General features: G+C 46.2%; 4 protein-coding genes across 4 annotated transcripts; all 4 read left to right on the top strand.

Annotated features, from left to right (window-relative positions):
• Positions 1-1,793: 1,793 nt before the first annotated feature.
• PADG_03689 (tyrosine-tRNA ligase) lies at positions 1,794-3,313 on the top strand (the record flags this gene model as incomplete). The annotated part of the gene is made up of 3 exons (XM_010760842.1): positions 1,794-1,920; positions 2,089-2,900; positions 3,017-3,313. The coding sequence occupies 3 exons, from the start codon at positions 1,794-1,796 to the stop codon at positions 3,311-3,313; spliced, it is 1,236 nt and encodes a 411-aa protein (XP_010759144.1).
• A 1,857-nt stretch (positions 3,314-5,170) lies between these two features.
• PADG_03688 (adenylate cyclase) lies at positions 5,171-12,156 on the top strand (the record flags this gene model as incomplete). The annotated part of the gene is made up of 5 exons (XM_010761256.1): positions 5,171-5,340; positions 5,395-5,436; positions 5,512-6,145; positions 6,503-11,809; positions 11,884-12,156. 5 exons carry the CDS (start codon positions 5,171-5,173, stop codon positions 12,154-12,156), a joined length of 6,426 nt encoding a protein of 2,141 aa, XP_010759558.1.
• Positions 12,157-13,262: 1,106 nt separating this feature from the next.
• Positions 13,263-15,698, top strand: PADG_03687 (uncharacterized protein; the record flags this gene model as incomplete). Its single annotated transcript, XM_010761255.1, has 2 exons — positions 13,263-14,842; positions 15,083-15,698. 2 exons carry the CDS (start codon positions 13,263-13,265, stop codon positions 15,696-15,698), a joined length of 2,196 nt encoding a protein of 731 aa, XP_010759557.1.
• A 2,749-nt stretch (positions 15,699-18,447) lies between these two features.
• On the top strand, positions 18,448-20,190 carry PADG_03686 (uncharacterized protein; the record flags this gene model as incomplete). Its single annotated transcript, XM_010761254.1, has 4 exons — positions 18,448-18,624; positions 18,771-19,548; positions 19,672-19,941; positions 20,096-20,190. The coding sequence occupies 4 exons, from the start codon at positions 18,448-18,450 to the stop codon at positions 20,188-20,190; spliced, it is 1,320 nt and encodes a 439-aa protein (XP_010759556.1).
• Between the last annotated feature and the right edge of the window lie 486 nt (positions 20,191-20,676).

Below are 20,676 nucleotides of genomic sequence, written 5' to 3'. Positions count from 1 at the left end.
TAATTAATTTTAAATTATTAATTCTATTTCTTATATTTATTTTATTATAATTATAATATATATTCTTATAAAAAATAAATAACTTCATATTAAAATAAATAATTAATTAATTAATTAATAATAAAATAGATAAAAAATTAAAAATTAATTTTATTAAATTACTATATTATATACTTTTAATATATATATATATTCAAATAAATAATTATATTATTTTATTTTAAAATACTTTTTTATTAATTTATTTTTATTTACTTTTTTAATATTATAAGTTGAAATTATATTTTTTATATAAAAATAATTAATTTTAAATAATTTTAAATATAAATTATTATTATTATTATTATAAATATATATAATTAAAAACTATAACTTATCTTATTAAATTAAAATTTTGCAATTATATATATTAATTTGACTATTTGAAAATATTCAAATATCTTTAAACTTTTAAATGAGAGTTTAATTAGTCAATATAAAGTCTTTTAAATTGCAAATAACTCAGCATTAAAAACTTCATATTTCATATTTAAATTTCAAACGTATAATTTATACTTAAGGCATAAGAGATGTTGATAATTGAATTTAACGTCACTTTACTACAATGTTCATCAGATGAAGATAGTCATAAAGGCAGAATAATGAAAGTATTAATCATAATTTTTATACTAGTTATGAGCAAGAAAAGTAGTTAGTCTTATTATGGTAAGATGATCAAGCAGCAGAGGTTTCAAACTTTATGCCTGGCCGAGGTAAAATCCAGCCATCCCGAGGCCCGACTCTTTTCACCACTTGGTCACGTGTATCCGCTCGGCTGTCCAATAAAAGGCATTTCCGTGCCAGCTGAGACCGCAAGGAGGCTTATGTCTGTATTAGATAAGCAACTATTCCACAGCCACAGTTAGTTGAACCAGCCACATATTACTTTAATTTTTCATAGTTGATAATAACGTCAGTGGATGCATCGCAAAACAACGAATCCCGCAGGGAAAATTGGGTTTAATTTTTGGCATAAAAAAGAAAATATTAACAAGAAATCCAGCAGACAATGTGCCCGTTTTATGCATGATCAAACCAGTATTTGTTGAAAGCTTTGGTATTTACAGCTAGCTGGTTTGCTCTCATGGCGGATGACACGCCACTACAGGTTCCAGACTGGTTTGGAAAATTGGAATGCATAAAAAATCGGAAAATAATGCAAAGGGCGGGAGTTAATCTGGACCAATAACATGCATAGGTAGTTCATAGTTACCCTTGTCTTCTGCCGGTAGCCAACTCATAAACCCTAAAAAACAGATCCATTAACAAACACCTTTTGACAAGATGATATTACTAACATCGAAAGTGGAGAGATCCAGGTATGCGGTGGTGTTGAAGTGAGTGTGAGCTGGAAAAATTCCATTTTTCAATTTCTTTCTCTTTACTTACTGTGTTAACTGAATGCGAACAATTTTCATGTTCAGGGCAAGGAAGTTTGGACGCGGGGAGACGACCGTGGAAGAATATTTATATATTTTTTCATTAACCCCGTCCACAAAGTCGCTTGAACTGAAACCATGCCAGGAACAGAAAATCTTTAGAAACCCTTTTTACATTAACGTCAAAAAATAATAAAAAAAAAAGTAATTTATTCTCGAGTTGTTCTACAATTGCTCCTATCACCCCTGACTCATCAATCTGCCGCCAGTCACGTGTATCTCAAGACGCCGCCTTCAACTTTAGCTCCCCGCATCTTGACACATAAAAAAAAAAAAACCGTCGCTGCTCAAACTCATGCCCCTCTTCAACTCAAGATGACCACAGAATTAACACCCCAGGAGAAGATCGCCCTGATCTATCAGAATCTCCAAGAGGTTCTCAAACCGGAGATTATCGAAGATGTTATTGTGCGACAGAACAGACCATTGAAGGTGTACTTCGGTGAGTCCGTCTCGCAAAAAGAATATATTTCGTTACCCCAGCATAATCACCCCATGCAAAGAAAAAAATATATATATATATATATACACTGCAAACTACATACATAAATTCTTTAGCCAAACAGACACACTAACCCATACCCCTCTCACAATGCAAAAAATCCCACAGGCACCGCAACAACCGGCAGGCCACACTGCGGCTACTTCTGCCCGATCGTCAAACTCGCCCACTTCCTCCAAGCAGGCTGCCACGTCAAAATCCTCCTAGCAGACATCCACGGCTTCCTCGACAACCTGAAAGCACCCATTAACCTCGTCAACTACCGCGCCGAATACTACCGCTACGTAATCACCGCCCTCCTCGAAGCCATCCATGTCCCCATCGAGAAACTCGAGTTCGTCCTGGGCAGTGACTACCAGCTCTCCGCCCGATACACCATGGACCTATTCAGACTCAGCAGCGTGGTGACGGAGCACGATGCGAAAAAGGCCGGTGCGGAGGTTGTGAAGCAGGTTGACAATGCGCCGCTGTCAGGGCTCATATACCCGCTCATGCAGGCGTTGGATGAGGAGCATTTGGATGTCGACGCGCAATTTGGCGGAGTTGATCAGCGGAAAATCTTTGCGTTGGCTCTGGATACGTTGCCGCGGATTGGCTATAAGGAGCGGGCGCATTTGATGAATCCTATGGTTCCGGGGTTGGCGGGGGGGAAGATGTCGGCGTCCGATCCGGATTCGAAGATTGATATTTTAGATACGGCTGAGGTTGTTAAGAAGAAGCTTAAGAAGGCGTATGCCGTGCCGAGGGAGACGGAGGGGAATGGGATTATTAGCTTTGTGGAGTATGTGTTGTTTCCCGTGTCGGCGTTGGAGAGGGAAGATGGGAAGGGGAGGTTTGTGGTGGAGAGGAGGGAGGAGGAAGGGGGGAATCTTGTTTACAGGGATATTGAGGAGGTTAAGAGGGATTATCGGGCTGACACGGTAGGATTTCTCTTTTCCTTTGCCTGCTCTTTTTCTTTTTCTTTCTTTTCTATCATATCTTTGAAGCGGTATTTTTCTTTCCCCCAATGCTGAATGCTAGTGCTAATTAACAACAGTTAACACCCCAACTCCTCAAAGCCGCCGTAACAACCGCGCTCAACAACCTTCTTGCACCCGTCCAAGCGGCTTTCCTGGCCAACCCGGCGTGGCAAGAGATCGAGAAGAAGGCATATCCGCCGCCACCTGAACCAGAAAAGAAAAAGAAGAAGCCCAAAGATAAGGGGAGCAGATACCCTGGTAGTGATACGGCGACGAGTGGTGATGTCGCTGCTGCTGCCACTGCTGATGCGAAGGTGGATGGGAAGAAGCCAGATGTTGAGGAGAAGCTGGAAAAGTTGAAGGTTAAGGGGTAGATGGATGGGTAAAGATGCGGGGTGGCATGAGCACGTCTGGCAGTAAGGGGGCTAGAGAAAAGGGCTGGCTGATTGTGCTCTATCTTTTTTATGCGACTGACGACTGGGTCACTTGGGTGGAAAATAGGTGGAGAAATGTAAATGTGGGTACGCGGAGAGGGTGAATAAGTACACGAGACACGAAACATCATGAATTGGTGATAGACCGCCTTCCGCTTTGCTTTTGATGCCATTACGTTATAGAAAGGGGAGTTGACTTGTCAACTTCAAAACGATTCTCAATTCCAAATGCAACTAGCTACATTACTGTCACATCCCATATTAGTTTAAGATCGACATGTGTCTGTGTCAAACAACCGGCCTTCCTTTGTATAGAATAGTGGATACCAAGTAGGTTTCCTCGGGTGGCTTTCCCACCAAAATCTCCGAGGGCATAATGATGTCAGAGTGGCTCCTGCGTCAGTGGCTCCTGCGTCTGAATATATGTGTGTATGATTCTTTCGAACCCCCCTTTCTTGGTGATGAGCATGGCAGTGCTACAGCTAGAGGGGGACCTGTAGCATTCGATCCCTACCCCCGATATACGGCCAAGTACACCTAGGCTTCGGCAGGAACATTGTCACCGCGAGTTAAAGTCCGGAGTTGACGGTCGGCATCTCCTCTCTCGGGTTTGACATTAATAAGTGGGGAATTGAGGTTGCGGTCACGCTACTGTTAGTTAGTCGAACTGGCAGGGGAACTCTAGCTCATGGTCCCAGCGTTAACATCCCAGACAACTCCTGGCGCGAATGCAACGGTTGGAGTCGGAGAGGTGTCTGTGGCTCTGTCTGTGGCTCTGTCTGAGATTGTATACTTGATTGCTGGGTTGCGATTCAGGCTGAACATCTACTTGGCCCCCTCCTGTGATTCATATAGTGATCATATACTCCAGAATTATACTCCAGAATTAGGGAGTTAAATTATGTTGACGTGAGAGAGAGTCCCGTGCGCTGACACAGCCTTGAGTAAGCGGACACGTGGGTCTAGCGCTTGCTTCGGGACAGGCCGAACCGGCCCCCATCGTTAGTCAGCAGCTGCCGGAACGGCGTTGTTTCGCTGTTTGGCGGCTTGGACATTGCTCTTTCGGGCTTGGATGGGTCATTTCATTCTATCCCGATGTTATCATAAGTCAAACCATCATCAGTCTTCGAACATTATGCTTTAAACACCACCTCCCCATTCCCCAACATACCTGCCTGCTTCATGCTGCTTGGGGGTTTCTTCCGTCGTATGAACGGATGAAGCATAGCTCCTTATTTTAGCCTCTTTGTCCGCCTCACCCCCGTCCCCCTCGCCTAGCTCTTACCCCGTTGTCCTTCCTTTGTCCCCGTATGTCCGGATATATATGCACACACTGCAGGTTCTGAAATGGTTTAGCTTTGGGATACCGTCTGCTCTTCCTCTCGCCATCTCTGTCTCGTCACTGTGTATCCCGTGGCCAACGGATTACGTTTGGAGCCAATGAGCCAGTTGGTTTCACCTTCGTAGCCTTTCCTAGCCTTTCGTATCCACGTATCCCCAACCCGGGATTTGAGCTACTCACAGAGTTCATATTCGACCCCGAGCTTCGTGGCACTTCAAATCATATCTCCCCTACATCCCCCATCCAAGTCCCTTCCACGTCTCAATTCCACCCGCCACCCGCCTTGTCCAACCCAACATCTATCTACGCTGAATATCGGCCGGATGAATCACATCCACTCGCGTCGTCTGAGAGTGTGAGAGGCGAAAGCTTCAACCCCCCGTCCAGCTCTCCATTCCCCCCCACCGGGGCTTTTGATCTCCTTGGAGCGGCCAGAAACTTAGATTTGCGGCAGCATGGCAAGGAGACAGCGGGAGAAAGATAGGAACCTAAGGCGTGGTTCGGAAATGCCAAGTTCTCTCCTCTGGCGGTCCCCTGATGCGTTGCTGATATCGCAGGGTCTTGGCTTGGAAAGGGAACCCCGTCGCCCCAGTAGAGCTAGGGAGATTTCGGATCAGGATGACAGGTATGTTTGATTTCGTTTTTGAAGAAGCAGTTTTGCTTCGTGATGAATTGTTAGGTCCTGTTTGGGCACATCGGAGGCCTTCATTCTGTTCAAAATGTGGGGAAACGCTGTTACGCAAACGTTTTATACTTAATTTTTTTTTCTTTCCAGAAGGCTGAACTCGACATCCAGACACTCGTCGTCCTCAAAGAGTAATCGTAACGCCCCCCATAGGCCACATTCCCCCGATGTATCCCCAACAGACGTACCGACAACCAGCTTTGGAAACCATAAGAAAGCCCTTGCGATTCTTGGCGCATCGGATGACCCATCAGTCTCGCAAATGTTTCTACAATACTCAAGCACAAATGCTCGGAAGCGGTCGCCATCATGGACACCACCCGCATCGTTAAAAACGACGGCTACTCGGGGAACCTTCTTTAACGATGGTTCTGATGCGGAGGAAACCTCCCCTCAATTTCAGCTGGAGGCTGCCCTAACCGATCCCAGTAATTCCCCAGAACCCGTCCATGACGAACATCGCAGACCGTCCGTTGCTAGCGCCACTACTGTTAGCAGTCAAGGATCGAAAGGCAGCGGTGGTCGTTTCCACAAACGCCTGCGCGGTCTCTTTGGGGATGAGCATGGCAGCGCGTCAGATTCGGCTCTCCCGGAGCGGAGTCTGTCAAACCGAATTCCTATGTCATCTGGCAGTCAATCAAAGGTCCGTGAAAGAAATAATTCGACCCCATCTTTGCACCCCCCAGAGCGTTCTCCACCCCTTGGTCGTGGCTTCCGACCATGCACTCCTCTACCTTCCAGTGATGTTACCCCTTGAATGTATCAAAAGCTCAATCTAAGATGGCACGAAAAGTTCCTTCGTTAATCGGAACTTACTTCAAGGGAAGCCTATATGGTTTCCTGTCGTTACATGTTCCCAACTGCTTCCTTCGTAAAGTCTTCTGAAAGTATCTGGATAAAACTGCACGACTTGTTGAAACTGCATATTATTCATCACTAGCTCTATAAACCCTTTCTCCCTTCATTATTTGGTTTGCCCATCCCTTTCTCTACCATTCCTGGCTCTCTATTTCTAATTAGCACCCCTCAGGGACATTTTCATTATATTCTCGCCATTTCATTCTGAATTATACTCGAAATTTAAGCTAATGTGGGATTGTAGGATATATCAAACTATGGAGATGCACCTGTGTATCCAGTTCCAGGAGACCCGGATGTTGAACGCTTTGGTTCCATGACAGATGGCGAGCGTGACTCAAAGAAAGATTCTCGTCTTCCTTTCCACAGACATCGGCATGCTCGGAGTAAAGAAGAGAAGTTATCAGACCAAGGGTCTAACTTGCAACACATTTTCAGATCTTCAGACCATGACAACCACAAACAAGTGTATAGTAAAGTAAAAGAGGGCACCCTCTCTCCAACTATCCCCACCGCTCTAGGAGCCCGCTCGATCAGTCCTTCGCCTAGTTTGCAGGGCGGCAGTGGGCAAGACTCTCAAGGGACAAGGTCGCCTGGAGGTTCATCCAACAAGCGATCATTTTTTACGAAGATTCGACGCCATCCAAAACCTCCAATCGGGAGTAGTCTTCGGGGTATGCCATCTTCGAAATCTGCCTACGACGGTGGTGGGAAGGGATCTAGGTTTTTGAAACGAGATATGTCTCCTGCTAGATATGGTCGGAATTCGAGCTTTGATAGTGTCACCAATACAAAGCCGTGGGAAAGTGTCGAGTCTGACCGCAAAAAGGAGTCTGCGAAGGGGGTATCCAAGTTCCGCCATCCGCGTTTTCCGTTTGGTCATGATACTGGAAATAAGGATGACAAAACACACCAAGATAATTTTGAACAAGATCGGATCTGGAAGTTAGATACCGATCTGACAAATCTCTCTGGTATCGTCGCACAACCTCAACCTTTATCCCCTACCGATTGTGGTGGTATATATACTGGAACTCCACTTCCTGAGCATAAGGAAAGAGAATTCCGCAATCCCTTTGAACCCTCCAGCACTGGTGACTGGCATGCTCCAGAGAGCTGGGCTGTGAGGAAAGTTGGGGATGACATTTTGTCCCGGCTTCCTGAGCTCACTGATGATGGCGGGGCGATGGTAGACGACGAAGGGCGACCGTACTGTGTCCGCATCTTTCGCATCGACTCTACATTTACAACTCTTTCCTCTAATCTGAACACTACCGTGACCGAAATACTGGAAATGCTTGGCCGCAAGTCGTTCTTGCAAGATGAGCTGAATAACTACGATATAGTCGTACGGAAGAATGACCTTTCAAGAACTCTGGACTACGGGGAGAGGCCGATTCTCATGCAAAAGAAATTGCTCGAGCAGGCTGGATATCAACCATCCGACCGTATAGCGGATATTGGTCGAGAGGATAATAGCTACCTCTGCTGTTTCACATTCCTTCCCACGAAACTTTCGGGCTATTCGAGTCTGGATGCTGACTTGGGAATCAACGAGAACCAAAAGTTTAGCCACGTCGACTTGCACGGGCGCAGTCTCATCACCCTGCCCATCACACTCTATAAAAGGGCGAGTGAGATCATATCCTTGAATCTTTCGAGAAATTTAGCCTTGGATATTCCGAAGGATTTTATTCAAAGCTGCATCAACCTCCGTGAATTAAAATATATCGGAAACGAGGCATGGCGTCTTCCGGCAAGCTTAAGCTTGGCGACGCGGCTTACATATCTAGACATATCCAACAATAGGCTTGAACAGCTGGATAATGCAGAATTACACAATTTGCATGGACTTGTCAGCTTGAAAATGTCGAATAATAACCTCTCGACGCTGCCTGCTTATTTTGGAGACTTCCCTGCATTACGAAGCCTGAATATTTCTTCCAATAGTTACCGCACTTTTCCCGAGTGTTTATACAATCTGAAGAGTCTCGTTGATCTTGATATCAGCTTCAACAAAATCTCCGAGTTGTCGGATATTGGACGCCTTACGACACTGGAACGGTTATGGGTGACTAACAATGGCTTGCATGGCCCGCTGGGTGAGACTTTTAGAGATCTTGTCAATCTCAAAGAGATAGACGCACGATTCAACAGCATCACTAGTATAGATAACATCACTCACCTTCCACGACTAGAGCGGTTGTTGATTGGCCATAACAGCGTGTCCACATTTTCAGGCTCTTTCATGAAGCTGCGCACTCTTGCCCTGGACCATTGCCCAGTCACCGAGTTTGATCTCACTAGCCCCCTTCCGACTCTCACCTCTCTCAACATCGCGTCAGCCAAACTTGTTCAATTCAAGGATACCCTTTTTACCAATATCCCACACCTGACCAAACTTATTCTTAATAAGAATCATTTCGTTACTCTCTCCTCCTATATCGGAACCCTCCGAAAACTTGAGCACTTCAGCATTTCAAAAAATCCCCTGTCAACTCTTCCACCGACGATAGGATGTCTAACAGAATTGAAGTGCCTCAACCTACGCGAATGTAATCTCAACAAACTCCCTTCTGAGCTGTGGTACTGTTCTAAACTGGAGACCCTGAATGTGTCGTCTAATGTCCTTGACGCCTTTCCAAAGATCGCTGGCTCACCTCCTATTCCTCCAAACGAATATCATGGAAATGGTACTCCCGCAACCACTCCTGGTCTGGCTTCGCCAAGTCACGAAGAACTTGGAAAGCTGGAGGATTTCGAAGCCAGACGACCAAGTCATTCCTCCAGTGGTCTTCTGAGCGTGGCAAGTTCCTCCGCTAATTCATCAAATAGAAAAGGCTCAATTGTCTCGATGCCTCATAACCCGACTGTAAAGAAGTCTTCTGTCATATCTCGAGCTGCAACTGAAACCCCATCCTCGCGCAAGGATTCAACCTTCTCGCAAAGAATATCGTTTACGTTTGCGGGATCTCTGAAGCAACTTTATCTTGCAGACAATCGTCTTGAAGACGATGTATTTCAACAGTTGGCCTTTTTGGTGGAAATCCGCATCTTGAACTTGTCCTATAACGAGTTGACGGAGATTCCGCAGGGTCTCCTTAGACGGTGGCAGTATTTGGTGGAGCTGCATGTCTCAGGAAATCAACTGAGCGCGCTTCCCTCGGACGACCTTGAAGAATCAAGTAGTCTAAAGGTATTGCACATAAACGGCAATAAATTCCAGGTACTTCCTGCGGAGCTCTGTAAGGTGAATCGCCTTGCGATTTTAGATGTGGGGAGTAATTCTCTAAAATACAATGTTTCCAACTGGCCGTACGATTGGAATTGGAATTGGAATCGCAATTTAAAATACCTGAATTTCTCGGGCAACAAGCGATTTGAGATCAAACCCAATACCTCTTATACTTCTGGGATTCCTGCCGTTAATAGCACAGATCTGACCAACTTCAACTCTTTGAAACATCTTAGAGTCCTGGGGTTGATGGATGTTACTCTTACTATCCCTACCATCCCTGACCAGACTGAGGATAGGAGAGTGCGGACGTCATCATCCTTGTCTGGCTCTCTTGCGTATGGTATGGCAGATAGCCTTGGGCGAAACGAACATCTATCAATAGTTGATATGCTTGTTACTCGGTTCCGAGGCAACCAGACGGAGACGGTTCTCGGTTTATTTGACGGCCAGTCCTCTTCTAGCAGCGGATCAAGGATAGCGAAATACCTTCAAGAGCACTTCACTACATCGTTTACAGAAGAGTTGAAAAAGCTTCGTCCATCAGGAGAAACCCCGCTCGATGCACTGCGGAGGACCTTTTTGGGACTCAACAAGGATATAGCTACGGCTGCTCAACGGTCTTCCATGGATGATCGTGAGCTCCATCATTTTGAACGTGGGACAACAACATCTAGCAAGCTGCTCACGAAGGATGACTATAATCTAGGAGGCGTAGCGACTGTCCTGTACCTGCAAAATATGGAGTTGTTTGTTGCAAATGTTGGGGATGCTCAAGCGGTTCTTGTGCATTCGAATGGGGATTTCAAGTTTTTGACTTGTAACCACGATCCTGCTGAGGCTTCGGAACGGGAACGTATACGGGCAGCTGGCGGGTTTGTTTCCCGCAATGGAAAATTGAATGATAAGCTATCTGTGTCTCGGGCCTTTGGATATTACACAATGATGCCTGCGGTTATTGCGGCTCCTAGCACCCGGAAAGTTACTTTGACCGCCCAGGACGAAATGATAATTCTTGCGTCAGGCGAGTTGTGGGATTATGTTACACCGGACGTTGTTGTTGATGTTGCAAGATCTGAACACGGAGACTTGATGATTGCCTCTCAGAAGCTTCGTGACTTGGCCATTGCCTATGGTGCTACCAACAAAATCATGGTGATGATTGCTGGTGTCAGTGATCTTAAACGACGGGGTGAACGTCCCAAGCTCAGAAGTCACAGTATCTCCATGGGACTGTCTCCATTAACTGACGAACATCTCTTCACCACACCAAGTAAGATCAAGAAACGTGGCAGACCAGGCGACTCCAGGTTAGCACGTTTGGATCGCGTGGAAGCCCCTACTGGCGAATTGGCGATCATTTTCACTGATATTAAGAAATCCACGTCGCTTTGGGAGACGTATCCCGTTGCCATGCGCTCTGCAATTCAAATTCATAATGATCTCTTCCGTCGACAGTTGGCTCAGATAGGTGGATTTGAAGTGAAAACAGAAGGTGACGCTTTCATGGTCTCCTTCTCCACGGCCACCGCAGCGTTACTCTGGTGCTTCACCTGCCAAAGCCAACTTCTTGAAGCGGAATGGCCGACGGAGATCATGGAATCTCCTGCTTGCAGGCCACAGTATGACTCGGATGACAACATCATATACCGCGGGCTGTCTGTGCGAATGGGAGTACACTGGGGAACGCCTGTCTGTGAACAAGATCCTGTTACTGGTCGAATGGATTACTTTGGCCCCATGGTAAACCGTGCCTCCCGCATTTCCGCAGTTGCGGATGGTGGGCAAATCTTCGTTTCAGCCGACTTCGTTGCTGAAATTCAACGGAATCTTGAAACATTCGCGGATTATGATCGGATCGGCTCTATGGATTCTTCTGAGGACAATTACATTGACGACTATCTCAACCACAATATCCGTCGCGAGCTTTATCAACTAAGCACCCAGGGCTTTGAGGTAAAGGATATGGGTGAGCGGAAACTGAAGGGGCTTGAGAATCCTGAATTCGTTTACTTGATGTATCCACACTCTCTTGCTGGACGCCTCAACGCTCCACGGGCCGAGATTGAAGAGGCAGACACACTTCCCATTCCCTTGGGTCAAGACAAGCATCTCAGTATTGAAGCGGATCTAGTCTGGCGCCTGTGGACTGTTGCTTTACGTTTGGAGGCATTTTGCAGTGCCCTGGAAAATTTCGGAGAGATTGGTCTTCGGCAGCCGGAGATGGGCCTGATTGATGCAGTCAAGCAGCGCCCTGGGGAACTTTCGGATGCGGTAGTGTTGAGTCTAATTGAACATCAGGTTACGCGGGTGGAGGTGAGTTACTCTTCCCCACTTACACTACTATTCTATATTGTAGACTAAACTAACGCAACGGAAACCCGTTATAGACATGTGCAAATACCCTCACAATCCGGCACATGATGAGGCCTTTCAAACGCGGAAACTCTCTCAAAGATATCGCCGTTCCCATGTCGGATATTCTCAATCAGTTGAAGGTGCAGTTGAGCGAATTTAGAGCTCTAAAGGAGTCAATAAGTCCCATCGCCGACTCTCAGGATCCCCAACAAAGCCTTGCGGTGTTGAAGAGCCCCATACAGAGCTCGTCAGCCTTATCTGATATTATGGCCGTTGGTGGTTCTAGTTCTTCGAGCACGGCGTAAAGCTTTATAAAACCTGCCACAGGAACAGCTGCTTTATGAATGGAATCGAAGTCATTGACATCAATTCTTTTATGCTCTTACTCAACTAGCGCCGATCGGATTGCAAGTCGTCCGGAGTTATTCTCTGTTCCACCCTTTTTTTTTTCGCTTCCCCCTTTTCTCTTTCGTCCGCTTTTGTTCTCTTTATCCCGGCCGTTGCCTATGACTTGATGTCCGTTTGATTTAATTCGTGGGGAAAAGCAGCGTATTTGGAATTTAATTACCACCTTGCCGTATTACTTTCTGCCATATTTTGGTTTATTTTTTTCATTTACTTTATTTACTTAATTTTGGGTGTGGGGGGTTTGCGTCTGTTTGCTTGGTACGATCGATATTGTTTCCATAAAGTGCTTCTTTCTCTCTGGCCGGTTCCATCGTTCATTTCTGGGATTACACCATTTTATTTTTGCTAAGATCGGCGTATGTGGCTGCTGGAAATGAGGAGTATATTATCTTATCCCCATTTATCTATCATTATAATTTGGTGAGCCTTTGGTATACTTACAGGTAATTTTGGTGCCAATGAAGGAATTTTTTTGCTCTCTTCGTTTTCGTGCAAAAAGGGATCCGTGGCTGGTGCAGGATGACGTAAAGTCACATGACATACCTGACCTGTGGAGTTAATATGTGGCGCGGCGCCGCGCATCGCATCTTGTTTTTTGTTGCTTTCTTGTTGTCGCCGCCATCCAAATTGCATCAAAGCTACATCTCTCCACTCCATCATTCCATCCAGGGTCTTTTCAACTTGGCCTCCGGATTCGTCTTCTTAAAATACACTCTCTTATCTGCAGCTTTTGGTGCACGTGAATTTGTATTGATGCCGTAGTTGCAGCGTGGATTTTTCCTGCTGTTGCCCTGGATACGGAACGCTTCACACGCACTTAATTTATGGCTCAACCTTCTTGAGTAAGCGAAACAATTTTTTTTTTTTTTTTCCTGAGAGATACACCGCTCACAAGCCAACACAGGTAGAGTCCTGCTCCCGTGATAGACGTCAACCCATTCTTTACCTTTTCCTGTGACGAACGATTCCTCGGTGGTGAGCAACTAGTTCATCACGTCCCATCATGACTTCGGATACAGATAACAGCAACCATGAGCTTGCGTACCTCGGCCCGGGTTTCGATCTTAATTCTCTGACGGTTCCCCGTATCCGCTCAATTCTAGTTAACCATGACGTTTCCTATCCGGCATCTGCAAAAAAATCCCAGCTCATTGAGATTTTGGAAAATGAGGTGCTCCCACAAGCTAAAAGGCTATTACGCGAGCGTGACCGAGTGAGGAGGACCAGTAAGGGTATTACAAACATGCCTGACAATCAAACATCACTACAGGATGAGGATCAAGATCAAGTGAGAGAATCGATGCCTCCACCATCTACACCGTCTATGTCACGGAGGGGCAGGTCGAGACCCAGCACGAGAGCGTCTACGGCTGAGACGGATGACGGTGCTCTTCCCCAACAACCGCCACCCTCATCTTCCAGAAAACGGACGACGGCCAAGCATCCTCGAGCATCCGACACAGAAACGGGAGAAGACATTGGATCCCTCAGAGAAACGCCTCGCAGAACAACGGCTCGGAAAACACGAAAGAGTGAGGCATTCCCAACCCCTCGCGCGTCTGCTGCATCTGAGGCGTTGCATTCATCGCCCAGACCCAAGTCCCGAGACAATGCTATTTTCACCGATGATAATCCGTTCCAGAGTGGAAGCTCGCCGGTGGACCCCGGTTTTTCCCGAACGAGGACTGCAAGCAGGGAACCAAAACGGAGAAGTGGGAGCAGATATTCTTCGGAACGAGCAACTGCAGATGGCCATGGCCGGAGACTTAAAAAACAGGAGAAAATAAAAGTTAAGCAAGAAGAGGACATCGAAGTTCCAACCAGGTCAACTTTTGAAGTCCCTGGTGCCCGGTTGATGACTCCCAAAGCCGAGGAATCGGAAGATGATGACCCTCTCGAGCCTGGAGAAGATTTTACTTCAGAAGAATGGAAATCCCTGGCGAAGGAGCAGGCGGCTAAAGAGCACCCAGGCACAGGTTCAGGCTCCATTGTCCGCAGGCGACAAGCGCAGAAACAGAGAACGTTCAGCAGGGTCGCTCCTTGGGCTGTGATCTCCACGCTGTTGGGTGGATTTGGCGCTTGGTGGCGTCAAGAAAAGATTGAGATTGGCTACTGTGGAGTAGGGAAACTACATTGGTCCTTGGCTGACACTAAGGTGCCCGAGTGGGCGGAGGTTCTCGAACCAAAGTGTGAACCCTGTCCTCAGCACGCATTTTGCTACCCCGATTTCGAGGTTAGATGCGAGCATGATTTTGTCCTAAAACCACATCCCCTATCCCTCAGAGGATTGGTCCCCCTCCCACCTACTTGTGAGCCTGACGGAGAAAAGGTACGCCGTGTAAAATCGGTTGCTGATAGAGCTATTGAGTTATTGAGGGAACGAAGAGCACGCTGGGAATGCGGTGAAACGGGTAAAGCGGACGGAACTGAAGTTCCTTCTCCGGGAATGACCGCTTCCGAGCTTAAGGAGGAACTTACCAAACAGAAACGGAAGGGAATGAGTGACGAGGAGTTTGAGGAGCTTTGGAGAAGGGCTAATGGTGAAATATTCAATCGTGAAGAGATCGTTACTTCTACCCAAGGGTAAGGATTTGCCGGTTTTTTTTTTTTTTTTTTCAAAACTATTACGTTTCATGTTAGGGGTTCCATTCGAAGAGACCGAGCCGTCGCCAGATGCGGTACTCAGTTATGTAAACAAAAGGAACCTCCTAGCAGAAAGAACCTCTTCGTCCTGCATTCCTCCGATGAGTGTCCGAAGAAATTTGCTACTATGTCTGACATGTGTATTTAACCCGACTAACAGCACCCCTCGCGAAACCACAGTCCATCCGACACCGTTATCTACGCCTCAACATCCCTATCCCACCTATCTCTCAGCTGCGCCTTCCGACGACATTTACGACTCTCTCTCTTCGCGTATCGATTCCCTATTTTCTTTCTAGTTCTCCTGATCGCTGTAGCGACATATGCCCGCTCGATGGTCCTTGCCCGTCGCTCCGACGCTGCCCGCATCCCTTCACTGGTGAATATGACCCTAGACCGCCTTGCCACGCAAGCAGCCTTGCATGCTCGCGGCGAAGCGCTGGAATCGTGGATTTCCGTTGGCCAGTTGCGTGATGATGTTCTGCGGGATGAGCTGAAGGGGAGTCACCGGGAGAGGTTGTGGAAGCGCGTTCGGAGCTTCGTGGAGGGGAATGCTAACGTTCGTGCGTCGGTGAGAGAGGGGCGGACGGGGGATGTGTCCAGAGTTTGGGAGTGGGTTGGAGGGATTGGGGGTGTTGGTGGGGAGTTGGGAGACAGTGCGGTTAATAAAGGGAGGGAGAGCAATGGCGGTGCCAAAGTGCGGTTTTCTTTATCCGCAGCGGAAACGAGTGGAGGCAGTCCTGCAGCTGGTATTAGGGAGATGAGGAAGTGGGACGAAGGGAGGCCTATTTATTGATATTTAAGGCTTTTAATATTTGTATTCTGTTTTCTTTTCTTGCGTCCTTGTAAACATCTCTACGTCTCCTTTTGTTAAGCAGGTTTTGGGTATATGTTGTGTTTTGATGTTAAACGGCACACTCTTTTATTTATTTATTTATTTATTTAGCTTCAATGCCTTCTATTCCATTCGTTATCTTCTCTTTCTTGAAATTGCTGACTTGATTGTTTTATATTAACCTACCACAGTCACGAGAAGCCCTGCCATCTTTCTGGTTTGTATATTTGTGAATGGACATGTTTCTTCATGTGCTCTTCATCAGAGAGAATAATATGTTGTATTTTATTTGTTCCTCTTTCCTTTCATGTGTCTCTTGATGCGTCTCTTTAATCATTTCATAGCTTGTTGTATTTCCTTGCATCATCTTAAATCCTCATCATGACAAGAGCAGCTGTGTCAATTTGTTATATTGTCATGATTATTTATTCTTCATCTGTCAAATCAAACTGCTTTCTGCATCTTCATAGAGAAATTCATGCATAACTACTTCAGTACATATTGTTTGTACCAAGAACACCCCGAGCGACACCCCTCACGTGATATCCGTATAATTTAGTTATATGAAAGGCTTTTCCCTCCCCAATATGAGATCAACCATCCCACAGCAAGCTTGCAGTGAAGATTCAATACGATTCCGCACAATTGGCTAGGTCGAACATAATCCAAATAGCTATATGCATATTCGCCTGGATCTGATAAACGGCTGTCTGTGGTTGGCTGTGCGATTGACGGAGCAATATACTCTATTATAACTTAGTTTATGGAACAGACATCCCGAAAAATAAAACCCCCTGGCGGATGTTGTTGTTAAGAAGGCACAAAAAAGGGACGAGGGACAATCACATTGGATCACCTGATCTCGAACGGGGAAGTCGTTCAGGCGAAGGACTTGGATAAATCTTCATGCCGTCTGTAACCCAACCAACCCCGTACAAACTGAAATCTACCAAGGTTGGCAGCTGGCTGTGAGGCCCCATCCGTGGAATCTCTCTGGCGCTTATTTTTTGGGGTGGCCAACGCCGTGGATAGCCGTCTGGCTTGTTCGGCGATTGGGGGATAAACCCCCACTTTGGGGCTCGAAACGAGAACATGACAAATCTGAGAGTAACGAACTAACTAACTAGTTAACTAATTAACTAGTTAGTTAATGTATGATAGTTAGATAAAGGCACATTTGATGTTTTCATGACCGTTTTCAGCATCGAAAATTTTACCGCTGGTTGAAGTAAAAAAAAACGAGTCAGGTACGGAGTTGTCAAATAAGGATGCAGGAGGTTGGTTAGGGTTTAGGGTTAGGGCTCAGGGTTAGGGTTTCTTATTTTTCTTTTTCTACTTTCCGTTCCTCCTTGGATAAATTCCTTTCAACTGTTGTACGCTCGACAGCTCGGGCTTCCTTGCTCAGTGATCGAGTTTTCAATTACAATACAAACCGGGATTGATCAAGGCACTGAGAGACACGATGCTTGACCTGATGGGAAAGCATCGAATCAAAGAGCGATATGGCACAACGACCTGGGCAACGCTGGCCAAACGTTTCACAAGCTTAGGGTGAGGGTGTCTGTATGTGTACATGCTGCTCGCATCAACCGTGCTTGGGTTCTGCACATACATTACTTCTGCATCTACACGCGCTGCGCATGAACAGATAGGAACACGCGAACTCATCTCCTAGTCATTCAGATACAAAACGTGGGGGATCCATTGCTACTGTCCGGCAGCACTGCATCCGGCCGCAGTGACGCTGTCACCCCTTGAAAAGGACCATCCCGGACTCGATCTCCTGCGAATTTGATTATCTTCTGGCCATTGACTGATTCCGCAGATGTATATGGTTGCTCAGCGAGGAGGGATCCAAAAGAGATTCGTGTGCTGGCCTTTCTTTCGGGGAATGAGAGCCGTTTACAAGCTTGCACATTACATCCGCTTTGTCCGTTTAAAGGGCGAAGTTACATTGCTCCCGAGATATTCTGCGTGGGATTTCAATTGGGGACAACATACTCCGTAGGGTGGCAGGATCTATATCTAGAGCAGAACACGACCATGGATATAATCGGGGGAGGGGGGGGAATTAAACAAAGAAAATTAGGTTTACTGCCCCAAATTAACTAGTTAGTGAATAGAGTTTGCAATTTTAGTTAGCCGGAAAGGGTGAGATAAAAATAACCAATGATTGGGCTAACCTTAATTATCCGACATTGTTCTTCGGAATGCTCCTTTTGGGGTGCATTGAATTTTGTCTCTGAACATCTCGAAAGATTTACTGCATAAAAGATCTAGAATGGATTCTACTTATTAATGTTAGGAATGTATGGTTTGCAATCGCGCGCTGGGGTTCATGGAAAGAAAACAAGGCCGGTTATCCCCAAACACTGCCCACTCCAAGCTCCGCTAACGAGTTCCGCCGCCCGAGTGTGACCGAATAATGTTGATTCGCCCCACTGGTTGAGCTATGGATAACCTAATAAAAATTTGGTAAATATGGGTGAATCGCCCTTCCAAACCAAGGGGGAGAAAACCTTGAAAAAAATTATATATATACTTTTTCCTCTGGTTTTAAGGCTATTTGGCTTTTCAAAAAATTAGAGACCCTTTTATAAGTATTAATTCTTTTCACCCATTGGGGGTCTATAGCTTCCAAAGCAGCTAGCTGGAATATCTCGTCAGGTTACTTTAAAAGAAATTGAACAATAAAACCTCCAAGTAAAACATGGCTCCCATGCCACAAGACAGCCTTTTCGGAGCCTTGAATGTTCCTCAGTATGATGAAGTATTCTCCTTGATGGCCAGTTTTGCTGCCGATACTTCGCCCCAGAAGGTCAGCCTTGGAGCGGGAGTGTACAGAGACGACGAGGCCAAGAGCTGGAGGTTAAATGTTGTGAGAAAGGTATGATTGACTAACCGAGTCCTCTTTGGGAAGAAGCAGAAATGAGAAAGAGTGAGAACAAAGAAATAAGTTGGAGAAACCTTTTCGAACCCCAAACAAGTCGATACGTGCATCCACGTACGAAAGTTATTAACCAGATAACTTAGGCTGAAAAACTACTGGGCGATGACCAAAGTTTCGATCATGAGTATCTTCCAATTCCAGGATATCAGCCGTTCGTGGACGCAGCGAGGGATGTTATATTTGGCACCGACTCCCCGGTCCCCAAGGAGCGTATCGCCAGCTTGCAAACGATTTCAGGAACGGGCGCAAACCACATTGGCGCACGCTTTCTAAAAGATCACCTCCCTCGTCCAGTGTCACCATCATCTTCATCTGTCACTCCAGTGCGCCAAATATGGCTATCAGATCCAACATGGGCAAATCACCATTTGATCTGGGACTTGGTTGAAACAAGCTCTACTGGAAGCCCCCTGAAGACTGTTCTCTATCCGTACTATCATGCCCCAACAAGATCCTTCGACTTCGACGGGATGATGAAGACCCTAGAATCAGGCGCTCAGAAAGGAGATATAATTCTGCTACATGCCTGTGCGCATAACCCTACGGGCCTCGATCCGACAAGAGCCCAATGGATGGAGATTGCCGATTTGTGCCAACGGAAGGAGATATTCCCATTTTTCGACTCTGCCTACCAGGGGTTTGCATCAGGAGATCTCGATAATGACGCTTGGGCTGTCCGGAAGTTTGTTTCCCTTGGAATGGAGTTGTGTGTAGCCCAGAGCTTTAGCAAGAATCTCGGGCTGTATGGCCAACGGGTTGGTGCTTTTCATCTCGTGTGCAGAACGGAGGATGCTGCCCGGAGAGCCAGGGGTCAGATGATTGAGTTGCAAAGGGGAGAATTTTCGACCCCACCTGCATATGGTATGCTTTATTTCATTATTTCCCCTTAAAGCCTCTGGCCAATGTGTGGCCTTGCACGTATGGATGGCACAACGCGTTAAGGCATTTTTCACTGACATTTTAAAAAAAAAAAAAAAAAAATAGGCGCAAGGGTCGCAGCAACCGTCCTTAGAGATCCCGCTTGCTTTATCGAATGGAAACAGGACCTGGCTATCATGAGCAGCAGAATAAAAGCCATGCGACATGCACTGTACGATGAACTACGCCGTCTAGGTACTCCCGGAAGCTGGGAACATATCATCGCCCAAATTGGCATGTTCTCGTACACCGGCTTGACAAAGGAGCAAGTTAGGGCTTTGAGGGAGGACTACCATATCTACCTGCTTGATTCGGGACGAGCGTCGATCTCTGGGCGTAAGTTATCATTCATTCTCTTCACACCAGCCCTTGTGATTCGTACTTGGGGAACACCCTTTTTTTTTTTTTAAAAAAAAAAAAAAAAAAAAAAAAGAGGGCATGTTGGAAATATGAAACAGGCTGACCGCTTGCGTTCGGCCATCGAATATAGTGACGACGAAAAATGTCAAGTACGTCGCCAAAGCATTTGATGCGGTGGTGAGAGGTCAGTCAGCCTCACCAACATCCAATGGACACGCAGCCTAAAAGTGGGAGCTGTTGGCTGAATTGAATGGGGGGCTTTTGGCAAAAAAAAAAGAATGTTTGGGACAAGGGGTTCGCCCAAATCGCGAAAATCCTTTATTTTGGCTAAACCGGGCCCGGGCCCCTTTTTTTTTTTTCTTTGGGGGCTGCCTTGTTTGTTCCCTTTCATATATCTGGGCTGGGGGGGGGGGGGGGGGGGGGGGTTTATAGAGACATCCACCCCCATTCTTATGTTGGTTGGGACCTTTGTCTTGAGGACAGGGAACGTTTCCGGACGGCCAAAGTATATATACCCTAGATGCAAAGTCTTTCGTCTTCTGTTCATGCTTGGGTGGTGGATATTTTCTTGGCTTTCTAGTGGGGTTCAGTGGTGTGCATTTGTTTTTGTAGACTGTTGACATTTGGGTTCCAGGAATCCACTTCTCAAAGAGCCTTTTTGCTTCTATCAAGGCGTTCTGGTTGGATTTTTCCTTTACATGTTCCGTAAGA

The sequence above is a fragment of the Paracoccidioides brasiliensis genome, assembly GCF_000150735.1.
Source record: "Paracoccidioides brasiliensis Pb18 unplaced genomic scaffold supercont2.4, whole genome shotgun sequence".
In the NCBI taxonomy this organism is placed as follows: domain Eukaryota; kingdom Fungi; phylum Ascomycota; class Eurotiomycetes; order Onygenales; family Ajellomycetaceae; genus Paracoccidioides; species Paracoccidioides brasiliensis.
Note: the sequence above shows the minus strand (reverse complement) of the source record. Positions and strands in the feature narration are given on the sequence as shown.